The sequence below is a fragment of the Patagioenas fasciata genome, chromosome Z, assembly GCF_037038585.1.
Source record: "Patagioenas fasciata isolate bPatFas1 chromosome Z, bPatFas1.hap1, whole genome shotgun sequence".
NCBI lineage: Eukaryota > Metazoa > Chordata > Aves > Columbiformes > Columbidae > Patagioenas > Patagioenas fasciata.
In genome coordinates this window covers 25,354,395-25,369,475 of record NC_092560.1, presented here as the reverse complement: position 1 = coordinate 25,369,475, position 15,081 = coordinate 25,354,395, and the positions used below count along the sequence as shown (strand labels likewise).

General features: G+C 40.6%; 1 protein-coding gene across 10 annotated transcripts in view; it reads right to left on the bottom strand.

Annotated features, from left to right (window-relative positions):
* The window catches only part of TRPM6 (transient receptor potential cation channel subfamily M member 6), a 113,758-nt gene that overhangs the window by 66,421 nt on the left and 32,256 nt on the right, over nucleotides 1-15,081 (bottom strand). For 6 of the 10 annotated variants that reach the window (XR_011736361.1, XM_071801831.1, XM_071801837.1 and 3 more), the window contains exons 1-3: nucleotides 4,552-4,619; nucleotides 3,330-3,409; nucleotides 2,488-2,526 (exon numbers count right to left, since the gene is read on the bottom strand). Coding sequence is in view for 9 of the 10 variants with exons in the window: in XM_071801831.1 (XP_071657932.1) it covers nucleotides 2,488-2,526; nucleotides 3,330-3,409; nucleotides 4,552-4,608 (176 nt within the window). In the remaining variant the exon portion in view is untranslated. Of the gene's footprint in view, nucleotides 1-2,487; nucleotides 2,527-3,329; nucleotides 3,410-4,551; nucleotides 4,620-15,081 lie in introns of those variants that run through there. The other 4 variants (XM_071801836.1, XM_071801833.1, XM_071801834.1 and 1 more) reach the window with 1 other exon arrangement.

Genomic DNA, 15,081 nt, shown 5'->3' with positions numbered 1-15,081 from the left:
TGAGAAGATCTCATACATGTAAGGATGCAAAGTTCAGCACCACATTCCTGAATGTTCATGCAGTGAGACCAGTCCGGATGCTGCCTGGGACGTGTTTGTGAGCACTGCCCTGGAGAGCAGCTGGAGGTCATTTCAACACACCAGGGAAGTATGGGCAAAGGTGCCACTAAGTCACTCAAATTTGATTAGCAACTATTAAATGCGGTTGTTATGCTTAGTCTTAGCAAACAATTGCATAACCCACTCATAAACTGTTTGCAAATCCTGGAAGTTCTCTGCAAGTAAGAAATCATTAACAGACCTCATTTGCCTACAATATTAGGTCAAATTATAGTAGGCATCAAGTACAATCACATCACGTTTGGAATGTTATGGAAAATCACAGATCTCAGGAGGCACAAAATCTGCTTCATTAAAGATCCAATAAACACAGTATAACCAGTTATAACACTCATGTGAAAATTATTTCACCCACGTTAGAAACAGAAAAATTCTCCTAGAATAAAGCTCTGTGTACACCTTCAGATGTACTAGACAAGAGCAGTTAACATTTGGGAAAATAGACTTGCAAGGGAATGGCTAAAATGAACCTCAGACACCTACACATATTCTGCATATACAGGCAGACTGACAAATAGGATTCACATGAATTTGAACAGCATGAAAATGCTCAGCAAAAAGTGAAAGAAACAACAAGTTTACCAAAACAAAACAAAACAAAAACACCTTGCAAAGGTATGGGATGTCTTTACAGAGAAAGGTGAAAGGAAAAAAAAAAAAAGGAAAAAGAAAAAAGAGAAAAGAAGAAAGAACAGAGAAAAATGACAAAAGACAAAAGATGAAAAAAAGAAAAAAGAAAAAAGAAAGAAAAAAGGGGAAAAGGAAAAAATATTAAAAAGAGAAAAATAAAGAAAAAAGAAAAAAGGAAAAAAGAAAAAAGAAAAAGAAAAAAGAAAGAAGAGAAAAGAGAAAAATTAAAGAAAAAAGAAAAAGAAAAAAAGAAAAAAGAAAGAAACAAAGGAAAAAGGAAAAAATAAAAAGAAAAAGAGAAGAGATAAAGAGGAAAAAAGAAGGAAAATGAAAAAAAGAAAAAATATGAAAGAGGAAAAAGGAAAAAAGAAAAAAGAACCCACCCTGTGGGCTGAACATTTCCAGTTTCTCTTTCTTGCTCTCCCACTGTAGTATTCACATTCATGCAGCTTAACTGTGTTTGCTTAAGAGGCTGATTTGGTGGAAAGCTGATCTTGGTTTGGTTTTCCACCCCATCCAGGTTAATTTTCATACCAACGAGCTTTCCAGACCAAATAACAACATGATCACCCTGCAGTGGTGCGGGAAGCTAAGGACTGCAGAACTGCTGTGGTCTCAACTTAGATGGGGTTAAACCACCATATTTCTAAGCACAAGTTAACTTCAGTTTAGATACCCACCTGTGTATCTGCAGGTTAACAGGAAGCGATAAAATCCTCCCTGCATTTCTACTTCCAGAACACCTGCAAAAATCTTTGAATCTCTGCTCTAAAGCAAAATAAACACATGACCATTCCCTCAGAGGGACTTGTCCCTTTCTCAACAGATGCTGCATGCATAATTTGCCTTACTCACAAGGCCAACACCATTCTTTATTTCAGCCTTTTACAGTGATCTGATTTCAAGGAATAACTTATTTGTTTTTTGGAAATTGAGACTCGTTTGACGTTAATCTTAGAAGCAAAATACAATGTGAAACAGAATGAAAAAACAAATAATCGCACTCACGCAGGTGACAGGACTAGTTAGCACCAGCTTGCTACTTATTAGTTATCAGAAACTCATTGTTTGCTGTTGCTGCAGCCTTCAGAGGCCTTTAACACAAAAGAAATGTCAAGGAAAGATAAAATTTTTGTTCCAACAACTGATAATTTATTATCACAAACATACAGTATCAAAACCTGTTTAGGAACACCAGCTAACTAATACAAACCTACAGACAAGTTAAAAGCACCAAAGTGAGGTAATTTTTGTTGCTTGCCTTCCCAAAAGCAGAAGGTCAGAATGCCCACTACAGAGATGAAAAATCTTCAGAAAACCTCTCATCAAGGATGTTTATATTACCATCTTTCTTTTCCCTTTATTTCTTCCTCTTTCCATAATTCTTACTGTTCTACTTTTTTTTCATCTCAGTCTCCACCGTATCAACCAGGATATACCTGGAACTGTCTCCCATTAAAGGCATATTTCTGCCTTTCATTCCTCAGGAGAAGATTAAGACAAACTGATCCACATAAAGTATTTGCATAAAATTTTATATTACAAATAAATTAAAGGTTATAATACACTTTATTTTACTCTGATTTATGCTAAACATTCTCCAGTACACCAACAGAAATTCTGCTTTGACAATATAAGAGGAAGTTTATTTTTGTTGTCATTACTTCCTTGACCAGGAATACCTATCACGAACTTCAGGTCATTATAAAAATCAGATACATATTTATGGACTCCTACCTGATTAAATTCTGGCACACCTGGCATCCTGCAGGACACCTGTGATAAAAGATGGATTAATTAGCACATGCTTGTATAAATGAAAACATCTTTAGTGGTATTCATAAAGTATCAATTCAACTGTGAAAGAATTATCATCAATATCATTAAAGGCTGTGTTCTTCTGCACTCATCCTGGAAGATGTACTGGGAAATTTCAGTTATTTGTTTGGTATTTTACATCTCAGACTGTATCTCAAATCTGCATCTCATAGATGACTTATCTGTCTTATCTACTCTACACTACCCATGCATCTACATCCTCAGAATGTGACTTCACTTAATTTATTTAGGCAACACCATGCACTAGATACCAAATCTGGACTGCCAAATTATGTCTTTCTCAGGTCCTAAAACACAGGTTGAGGATTTGATCTTTTCATTAGTCTTTTCACACTACACCAGCCTGAGCAGAAAACTCAGGTGACCTCGATTACTGGCACGCATTATTCTGAGGAATGGAGAAACTGGTGGCACAGGATTAGGAATTCCCATGCAGCAGTATCTCCATGTAACTCAATCCCTCAACTGGATGCCATACCACAGTTCTGGTTACTGGACAGAGAGCAGCATATCTGAGAAGCATAGGAAGGTCAGTTGTTGTCAATTTCTAATTCAAATGAACAGCCTAATTTAAAATGTACTGATGACAGTACCTGTGAAAACCCACAAACACCAGCAATTATGAACTTGGGCATTGCACAACTGTAAAGAACTTCATCCAAATTACACACAACACATCTAAAGAACTCTTCTGATTCTTTCTAAATCTAACAGAAAGAGAGTGAAATTCATCGTTTTACCTGTGAGGATCTTTCGAACTGGGAATGATGTGTGCACATTCTCTTTTAATGAAGACCTCTTCAATCCAAGATTTGGAGGACTGAAAAAACATTTCAAACATAATTGCATTCCTGAACTTAACATAATGCCAAAAATTGCACTTGAATGTCTACATAGCTATATACACATCACACGTAACTCACAGTGATTTCCATCACTGTGTTAGATGAAACCAGACACTATAAACTGAAGCTACAGCTCTGAAGAGTCCTAGCCCCAAGCTTTACACAGATCCACAGAAAGAACAACATTAAAATTTATTCCCACCTCTTGCTAATAAACATGAAAATTACTTAGGAGATCTGTCAAACACAGATGTACAATATGCACAATAGAAGAAGTGGTGAGAGTGAATCAGAACTGCTTAAAGGACTGCACTTCCCTTCTGCCAGAAGTCTAGCAAACGGCAATCTCACTTAAGCTGTAAATGTCAAAAAAAGGCATGATTTTATTTTTATCTGAAAGAGACAGTTGATTCCTTATTTTATCATTCTTAATAGGGTTGTGAATACATTAATCCTGGTTATATGTTTGCTGAACGAGAACTACAGTGAAATGCTAAAGCAGGGACTCAACACATAAAGAGTAATACAGTTATACTGACCATTGCTATCTCATTTCTCATGTTCATCTCACCTATCTGTTGTCTACCTCATACACAGATAGCAAGCTCTCTAGGGCAGGACACCATAAGGTCCCAGTTTATGACTGGGCATACAAGGCAAAGAGTAATCAAATAATAAACGTTAACTCCTTATTCACTCCTCATGTTTAAAAATTATGGTTCCTCTGTAAAATGCCTACCCTGTAAAAATACTTATGGTGTCTCCATACTCGTTTGTAAAATGTATCTTTCGTACAATGCCTTAGAAAAGAATTCAATTCATGAGAATGCCAGTAATTCAACTTGTTAAGAGTATTGCTGGGAGCATTTTATGGATGGAGTACAGCAATAATTTTTATAAAAGAAAATAGCTCTCTTTTATCTCCTGAATGGAATTATGATCCTTAATAAAGCAGTCCCATTTGAGGTTTTTTTACTTCAGTTTCACATCCCTAAATACCGTTGTATAATCTCCCAGCTATTCACACAGTTATGGAGGGCCAGGAGCTACATGAACAAACTGTCAGCTTGTCTGCAGGTGGGGACCCGGCTTCCACCAAGACTAATGGAAGTCCTACCTTTGGTTTTAATGTACTCTGAAACAGGTCCCCACTGACAAAGATGAAAGAGATCATTAAAAAGCAGTTTGCTGGTATTGGTGTGCATGTGTATTCTTCTGGAAGCAACTAATTGAATTGTGTCTGGTTAAGCTTCAAATGAAGAAGTAACAGCGTGGAAGATCCTCAGGGCTGGAGAGAACACAGGCATGCAAGAAAATTAATTATCTTAGGCCTACTGAACACGAAGTGCAAAAATTAAATCCAGAGAAAAACCTTGGAAACAGTGAAGCACATTTCTGTACCTGAAGGCAGGCACACACTGCTCTCTAAAACCTTTCAGTAGTATTTTTGTTAGGAATCAGGACTGTTTCATGCTTGCTAAACCACTTTATTCTAGTTGTTTGGGCTACCAATCAAAACAGGGAAATGTTTCTAATATTACAATGCCCTGGGACTCTGATTTTTCTGAAACCCATTACTATTTCTGGTAATTGGCTTTCAATCAAAACTAGGGAACAAAAAATCTTTTTATGTTATGGCTTGCTTTGGATAGGAATGAACTTTACTAAACTTTTCATTAACAGGAAAGGGTGTGACAGAATGTCCAAGACCTTGACAAGCCTTATAGCATTTGTTGAAGCTACATGCTCAGCCTTGTGAAAGAACAACATCCAACTGCTGTCACTTCAATTTAGTAAGAGCACTAGTAGTTCAAAGTAATTTTAAGCAAGCTGTTGGCATTTCACAGTCTCTGGTAGTTTCCCTCAAGCTACTTTACCTCCAGCACAACATATTCTGGAATGCAAGCATTATCTGGGTATCTTTCCAGAGGTGAAGGCCAGCGTTAGAGATATACAGCCCAGTGTAACAGGGAAGCACTTAATCAGCCTGGGCACCAACAGCAAAACAGGCTGCCAGCTGAGCAAGGTACTGGCACTCAGCTAATGGGTATGTGAATGCATTTGAAAAGGGGTTTCAAACAAGTTTATCTCCAAAGCTCAGTGTTCCTCGTCATAAGTACACGATACAAGATAAAACACAAATTAATAATTATAAAGGGGAGAGAGGTCATCTGGTAGACAACAGCTGTTTGGTGTGATTATTTCAACCCAAAACTTAACTTACAGTCCCCAGTAATGGCAATACACTGTGAGTTGAAGCTACATCATCTAATATGGGAGATGAAAAGGCTTCTTCTCTACTATTACTTTTTTGAACATCTAAGCTGTGTCCTAAAAATCATATCTTGTTTTAAAAAAAATCTCCTTGTTTCCTGTAATTTTTACATTTAAAAAGCAGCACTTAAATAGCATATTATCTGTGCTCAGTTTGCTCTCTGAAATGTCTGTACGCCAATGTGTGCAGCATGGGGAATAAGCAGGAGGAATTAGAAACCTGTGTTCAGTCAGGAGTTCATGATCTGGCAATTACAAAGACATGGTGGGACAGCTCACGTGACTGGAATGTGGTCATGGATGGCTATGTCCTTCTCAGGAAAGACAGGCCAGCCAGGTGTGGTGGTGGGTTGCTCTTTATGTGAGAGAGCAACTACAATGCATTGAGTGTTGTCCAGTGGCAGATGAGGAGCAAGTTAAGAGTCTGTGGGTGAGAATTAAGGGGCAGGCTGGAAAAGGTGATACTATTGTGGGTGTTTGTTACAGGCCACCAGATCAGGGTGAAGAAGTTGATGAAGCCTTCTACAGGCAGCTGAGAGTGGCCTCACAGTCACAGGCCCTGGTTGTTGTGGGTGATTTTAACTTCCCTGATGTTTGCTGGAAGGACCATTCAGCCAGCCAGCCACAGTCCAGGAGGTTCCTCCAGTGCACTGATGATAACTTTCTGATGCAAATGGTGGAGGAGCTGACCAGGAGAGGAGCACTGTTGGACCTCATCATCACTAACAAGGAGGATCTGGTTGAAGCAGTAAAGGTTGAGGGCTGCCTTGGCTGCAGCGACCATTAGATGGTGGAGTTCAGGATCTCATGTGGCAGGAACAAAATACTGAGCAGAATTGCAACTCCGGACTTCAGCAGGGCGAACTTTGGCCTTTTCAAGAAATTGCTAGGGGAAATCCCACGGGCAAGGCTGCTTGAAGGTAAAGGGGCCCAAGATAGTTGGTTAGTGTTCAGGGACTGCTTCTACCAAGCTCAAGATCAGAGCATCCTGACACGCAGGAAGTCAAGGAAGGGAGCCAGGTGACCTGCGTGGTTAACCAGGGAACTGCTGGGCAAGCTCAAGTGGAAGAAGAGAGTTTATAGTCCTTGGAAGGACGGACTGCCCACTTGGGAAGATTATAAGGCTGTTTTCAGAGGATGTAGAGAGGCAACTAGGAAAGCTAAGGCCTCCTTAGAATTAAACCTGTTGAGAGGGGTCAAGAACTTTTTCAAATACATGGCAGATAAAACTATCACCAGAGGCAGTGTAGGCCCACTGATGAACGAGGTGGGTCCCCTGGTGACAGAAGATACAGAGAAGGCAGAGTTACTGAATGCCTTCTTTGTCTCTGTCTACTCTGCCAGAGGCTGTCCTGAGGAGCCCTGTACCCCTGAGGCCCAAGAGGAAGTCAGGACAATGGAGGAGTGTGGGAGATCTGAGGGATTTTCTTGAGGTTGTCATGTGGATGGGTTTCTATTAGATGGAGATTTACTTCTGAACTAGCCAAAGGAATCTCAAGGTCAGCTCGAAGGCTGAAAAACAGCACCCTGAAAAACAGCAGCGAGACTCAGGCGCGTGGACAGCTCGTGAACATGGACAATATCCAGTCAGCTAATGCATGCTTGGAGCGTGGACACATGATCAAGAAATAACTGCATATATAAGGAGGCTTGTTTCTGTAATAAACGGCTTCGCTTGAATTCATACTGGATTGCGTGGAGTCCATGATTTTTCGCCCTCGCAAGTGGTGAGCCCGACGTGATCCATAAGGAGAATTTACGGAAGGGGGACAACTGCTGCAGGAAGCGAGCCCCAGCTGGAACAGCTCAGCTGGACCGTGACCAGGACGCAGTCTGCGGGCTGCGTGACTCCTGATTGATCGCTACAGAAGCGGCAGAGGAGGGATAAAGGATCCAATATCGTTGCAACAGGCACCCAAAGAGGTGAGCAGCTGGGGTCGAGAGGAGATGGGGCAGAATATTTTTGAAGAAGAAGAAGAAATACTGCGGCTCCTCTCGCATATTCTCTCTAAGAGAGGGGTGAAGTATGAGGAGAGTAACCTCAAAAGATTATGAATTTGGTGTAGAGGCTATGGGTTTCCTGCTGACCTGTTAGGAGCTTTTCAAATAGAGACTTGGGATAAGGTGGGAACTGTGTTGTGGAAGGCAGTCACAGTGAAAAATACATTCTCGGCCTTGTAACTGCCTGGAAACTGATAATTACTACAGTGAAGCAATTAAAACCTGAAAAGACTTTTATGAGCATTAGTGACTCAAAACTTAAACTTGAACTTCGGGACGATACAGGGCAGAAATTATGGGATAAAGTCAGCAATGGAGATAAAGAAGCTAAATCATTAGTAACTACATGGAAGCTTATAATCACTACCTTAGAAGATCTTAAGGCTGAATGGTCTGCTGTTGCCAGAATTTTTGCAGCATTGCAGTCTGATAAGTATCCTGAAAGTCGCTGTGAAGTTTACCCAGTTCGTATCTTTGATACCCTCCCTATTCCATCCCCTGCTGTGCTTTCGGCACCCATGATAGTTCAGCAGTCCGGGGTGGGGGGAGGAAAAATGCCAAGTGAGTGGCCTCCTGTACCATTGCCCAACCCTGGTGAGAACAGCAAGTCCAGAGGATTGGAGTCAGACAACTTGCCCAAAGAACCTGTGAAAGCTGAGAATGCTAAGGTCGTAAACAAGTGTACTGTCAGTCCTTTTACCAATTTGTGTCTGCCTTTACTGCCTTTTAACCCTCCAACTTCCACGAGAGAGCAGAAGGAGTCACTGGATAAGAATTGGACAACAGAACTGTGTGACAGATTAGATCAGCTAATAGTGAGTGGATCTAACAGTCGGCAATGCAGTCATGATGATCGTGACGGGAAAGGGGGTGCTCCTGGGGACTCAGGTTATATGAATAATTATGATGCTAGAAAGTATTGGCAAGAATGTGCACTGTTCCGAACCCCCCTGTTATCAATGATTCTCCAGCACCACTCAAGTCCGCATTATCTGAGGACTCGGATGAGGATGAGGGTCTGCAGCATTTTTTTTTTGAGTTAACAGGAAAAACAGTATGTGTACATGTTGCCCCAAGATCAGATAAAAACTATGAATGATTCAAGCAAAATTAGGCCTATGCAATATAACAGCTATAGATCATTTAGAACGGAACGATGGGGACTCGTTAAAAGGGGCAAGTATCCCAACTCTTGGAACAGACACTAATTGACACACCACAATTACAGGCGTTTCTGAAGTCCTAAAGCAGTCAACAGACCAAGCTATGACAGAGGTGTCCGAAACCAACAAAGCAGCCAAATCTTTTATAACTACTATCAGGATACCAGTGAGAATTACATGCAATTTATTGACCATCTTCAAGAGGCTATCAATAAGCAGGTTGAAAACAGAAGCTAAGGAAACACTGGCATTGAAATTAGCAGTAGAGAATGCTAATGTTTGCTATCAACATGTTATTTGTGAGTTTTACAGTACATATTAAATACTTCTGTGTATTGCCCCTGTGAAAATCAAGCAGTCTGTCAGGAATGTGAGTTAATTGTTTTACTAGTTGTTGTTAGAATTGTTTCTTTGTGAGATAAGTGCACTGTAAAACCTTCTCCCCACTTTTCCCACTCATGCTGCAAGCAGCCCTGTGCTTTCCACCCCTCCCTCCCTCTTCTCATGGTTTTTACTTATGAGGTGGGGTCAGGAATTACTATTTTCAGTCGTGTTCCTAAGAAATCAGTATTGGGAAGTGTTTTAAAACATAGGAAAGCACTTGGAAATATGAGGAAGGAAGATCTCGTGAAATACTGTAATTAATGGTGGCTGCTGTATAAGTTAAACGATTGGGAAAAGTCTTCAGATAATAGAATCTTGAAGTATAACACTTTGTTGCAATTAATGTTGCTTTTAAGGTGAGAAGAGCAGGACCAAATAAATCCCTACAAGAGATCATTAAATCATTTCAGACAGTTTTACAGGTGGAATGGTTTGAACTTCAACAAGCTGAGAGAGAGTTAACTGATAACACACAGGTCACAGTAAACGTGCTGAAGTCTGCAAGATGCTTTCCTTATTAACCTGTTTTCTCTGTAGGTATCTGTTTAAGCATATTATAGTTTGGTAAGTCTTTGTCTGTTATATGATACAGTAAGTTCACAGACTGTTAAATCATGAGAATCCATTAACTCAAAATGTGCATTTTGTGATAACACAAAAGATCATGAGTAATTTAGTTCCTTACTGCATGAATGTGATTATAAGATTTTATGCGTAATAGCTGTTACTTTTCTTTCTACCATGCTAGCTTTATTCCAATATCCAGACTTGCGCAACTCTGATAGGCTGTGTCTCATCTCGATGTGCTGGATTTGGCTTTTTTGTATGCACACCAAGTAAAGAACCCTGGTTTTGGAATAACAGTTGTAGCGCACCAGATGAGACACTAATAGAAGCCTTGCCCAGTCCAGCTTGCTGCGGCGGTGGGGAGGTGAGTGCTGATTGGGCTCCAGCGCGCACTGACCTGTCTTGTCAGGGAGACCCAGCGGCACCTCTGCCTGACTGAGCAGCGAGCGGCCCAAAGGTGCAATGCAAAAATTGAGATATTGTCTTGAATAAGTGTAACTCTGATCTATCTGCATATTTGAACTTGGTATTTGGTTTTCATATCTGAGCTCAGTATTTTAGTTTGCATATTTATATTTCGTACCAAAAGAATTTTGCTTGGGGAGATAATTACAAAATGGGAACCAGTTCCACTGCTAAAATTCCACCTTGCTCCCCCTTAGGATGCATCCTTATGCATTAGAGTAATTGCTTATATTGTTATCTAGTAATTTTGAGACCAGAAAAGAATTTAAATTGTTAAACTCTGCTTTGCATTGGAAAAAAAAAAAAAACCACACAAAAAACCCACAAAACCACAACAAACCACTTGAATGCTATGATGGATGTGAACTTGGTATTGTATGAAGTTGTATTTAAAAGTTGCTAGAATATGAACTGATTCGGATCAAGGAAAATGGAATAATTGATTGATGCTTAATATACTGTATTTTGACATCTATAAATTGTGAAAGGTAAATGGGGTTGAGGAATGTAGCAACTGTTGAGCTAATTGGAATTGTGTACAAAACTCAGCTCATTGTAACCGAGGAGTTTGCCAGAGCCTCCCACTTCGTACCAGCGATTACGCCAGCTGCGTGGCCTTGGCTACATCTGAACTGCAGCAAGAAGAGAAAGGAGGAAAAAAAAAAAAAAGGAAAGAACCTGTTTTCCCGCTGCTAAGCGCAGAAAGGGGGACTTTACTCCCCCCGCTCTGTCTTTTTTTTTTTTTTTCTCTGGAATATTGTCATCCATCCTTGTTGTGGCACTGTGTTGCTTCTCGGCTTTGAATCAGGGGTTGTTGGTGGTGTTTCTTTTTGCTTCTGTCTTGTTTCCTAGGTTTTGACACATCTGGGGAGAGAGCTCATCATTTTACCTCCTTGCTGAAGTCAGTCTTTTCACACTGGTCAGCTTTGGGGAGGTCAGAGTGCTCAGTGCTTCTCTGGGTCAGAGTGGTACTGATTTGGGTGTAGAGTGCAGCCAGGTTGGTTTGACGTGGAGTTGGAACTGATTTGTTTTCATGCTGGACTGGAGATCCTGCCGTCCCAGATGGGGGCGAGAGGGAGGTTTTATTCCCCCGCCCCCAGCAATGTTACTGCTAGAGAACTGTAATACTGCATCAAGGAGTCTGAGGGTTGAAATTTAAAGGCATTGCCAGTGGATCCATAGTTCTAATGAAGCTGGGAAATTAAAACAATTTTTTTTTTTTTAATAGACTTATTCTGTGGTAACTGGGTGTAAGAGACTTCTTAGTAAATTCACCGTGCTAGTTTTTGAGGTCATGGGAGAGAATGAAAGAAAGGCTGGTTTTTGAGACCAATAGAATGCCAAATTTGGAACAAAGTTTTAATACATGAATTCTTGTAGTTGCCAGAAAGCCCTATACCTCTCTTGGGTCAAGATTCATTAAGTAAATTGTAAGCTCAAATGACGTTTTCTGAGAATTCTGTTCAGTTGCATGTCCTACAAGAAGCTGCTTGGATGGTGCAGATCTGCTTGCTGCAAGTGAGAAATCTCCAAGGAAATTTTGAAAGCTATATTTCCACTAGTATTAACTGCCCATGTTTTGATATAGCAAATACTACACTGATAGATCTGAAACAGGACTTCGATCCGGTAAGGCAAAACAATATCCAATAAATATGACAGCTAAAATGGAGTTGGAAACTTTGAGGAATAAATTTATGACAACCTTACAGGCTGACTGCATTCGATTGGACTTGCAGATTTGTCTATTTATAGCTACAACATAGAAACAACCTGTGGCTATTGTTGGACAGTATGATGAGAATGCTAATAGACTGAAATGCCGATTGTTACTCCAATCAAGAAATGCAGGGAATTAATTTAAGTCTTAATAGGCTATGATCCTTTTGTCATATATGTACGATTTGTGAAATCTAATTTTTATTTTTTATTTGCAATATACATCCTTGTAAATTGCACTAGCTGGTTTTCTTAACAGCACAGCTTTTGGCGTGCCTAAATGTGAATTGATGAAGAACCTGCAAGTCTTTAACATCAGGTCACAGACCATACGTGTAGTTGGTCTGATCCTACATACTTACACAGTTTTTGTTGATGGTTCTGGGAAGTCTCATCAAGTTGTAGTGGTCTGGCATGAAGATAACAATTGGCATCATTCTGTAAAATTATTGAAGGTTCAACCCAATTAGCAGAACTTGATGCAGCTTTACATTGCTTAGAGCTTTTTAAGGAGGAACCTCTAAATTTGATTTGTGATTCTGAGTACGTAGTCAAGGTCCAACGCAAGTATCTGATTCTGAACTGTTTTTTTTTGTTTTTGTTTTTGTGGGTTTTTTTAAAAACAAAAAGAGGGGAGAAATAGGGAAAACTCCACAAAACCAATTGTCAAAAGCATTGTATGTGATGAATCACTTAGATATAAGTGGTGCAGCCCAAATTTGTCCTGTGATGAAACACTTTGCAAGTATGATCCAAAACCATGCTAAATCAGAAAGAACCTACATTAGTTATGGTCAAATCACTAGTTAATGGTCAATGGAAAAGGCCACATCAATTGATAACCTGGGGAAAAGGTTATGCTTGTGTCATTACAGGCCAAGGATTGAAGTGGATTCAACAAAGATTCAATGGATGCAGACAGACAGGAGGGAGATAAGTTGTGAGGATTGTTGCGGATGTAAACCGTGGATCTTAATTCAGTGTTATGGATGCTCACAGACCTGGTGGTCTAGAAGCCCATTAGCAAGCAGGTGGTGTACCTTCTGTGGAGAATGGCAATTTGAGCAAACAGCAAGAGAGTCAAAAGGGTGATATTACACTTAGATATTCAATGCAAAAATGAGGTAAAATTATGAGACATTCCTACCATAGTATCTACTGCACTCCTTCTCCCTAGTCTAGCAGCTGGTAAAGTTTTAGGAGACATATCAAAGTTAAGCTATTGGTCTTTTAAACAGGCTAATCTAACTTCTAAGATACTAACTCAATAGTAGATGTCGATGGTATTAGGCATGTTACACTTCAAAATCGTGTTGCTGTAGATTTTTGATGTTATCGTAAGGACACGGTTGTGATGAATTTAAGAGAAAGATGTTGTATTAACTTGTTTAATCATTCTGGATCTTTTCATAGTATTTTAGACAAACTAAACCAGCACGTTAATAAGTTTGTCATAGTAGAATTAGGGTTTGACAATGGTGGGTAGTCGTTTGATCATATTATGTAAGGCTTAGCTATATTATATGTAACTGTAATAATTGTTGTTAATCATATGTTGTATGCTGCAGTGTATTTCAAAGATGATTCCGTGCGTTGTAAACAAGGCCTAGCTGGTTCAAAAACAAAAAGGGGGAATTGTGTGAGATCTGAGGGATTTTCTTGAGGTTGTCATGTGGATGGGTTTCTATTAGATGGAGATTTACTTCTGAACTAGCCAAAGGAATCTCAAGGTCAGCTCGAAGGCTGAAAAACAGCACCCTGAAAAACAGCAGCGAGACTCGGGCGCGTGGACAGCTCGTGAACATGGACAATATCCAGTCAGCTAATGCATGCTTGGAGCGTGGACACATGATCAAGAAATAACTGCATGTATAAGGAGGCTTGTTTCTGTAATAAACGGCTTCGCTTGAATTCATATTGGATTGTGTGGAGTCCATGATTTTTCGCCCTCGCAGAGGAGTTTGCCTTGGTTGATAAGGACTGGATTAGGGAGCAATTAGGCAAACTGGACATCCATAAATCCATGGGTCCGGATGGGATGCACCCGTGGGTGCTGAGGGAGCTGGCTGAGGTCATTGCTGGACCACTCTCCATCATCTTTGGCAAGACTTGGGAAATGAGAGAGGTGCTTGAGGACTGGAGGAAAGCAAATGTCACTCCAGTCTTCAAAAAGGGTAAGAAAGAGGACCCGGGTAACTATAAACTGGTCAGCCTCACCTCCATCCCTGGGAAAGTAAGGGAACAGCTTATCCTTGATGCCATCTCAAGGCATATCAAGGATATTAGGGGCATATCAAGGTCATTAGGGGCAGTCAACATGGCTTCACCAAGGGGAAGTTGTACTTGACCTGCCTCATAGCCTTTTATGAGGACATAACAAGGTGAAGAGATGATGGCAGAGTGGTGGATGTGGTCTACCTAGACTTCAGTAAAGCATTTGACACAGTCTCCCACAGCATCCTCACAGCTAAACTGAGGAAGTGTGGTCTGGACGACTGGGTAGTGAGGTAGACTGTGAACTGGCTGAAGGAAAGAAGTCAGTGAGTCGTGGTCTATGGGGCAGAGTCTAGTTGGAGGCTTGTATCTAGTGGAGTGCCTCAAGGGTCAGTACTGGGGCCGGTATTATTCAGTATATTCATCAATTATTTGGGTGAGGGAATAGAGTGTACCATCAGCAAGTTTGCTGATGACACCAAACTGAGAGGAGTGGCTGACACGCCAGAAGGCTGTGCTGCTATCCATTGAGACCTGGACAGGCTGGAGAGTTGGACAGGGGAAAATTTAATGAAATATAACAAGAGAAAGTGTAGAGTCTTGCATCTGGGCAGGAACAACCCCAGGTTCCAGTATAAATTGGGGCATGACCTATTAGAGAGCAGTATAGGGGAAAGGGACCTAGGGGTCCTGGTGGACAGCAGGATGACCATGAGCCTGCTCTGTGCCCTTGTGGCCAAGAAGGCCAATGACATCCTGGAGTATATTAGAAGGGGGGTGGTTAGTAGGTCAAGAGAGTAGGTTCTCCTCCTCTTCTGCTATGGCCTGGTGAGACCACACCTGGAATATTGTGTCCAGTT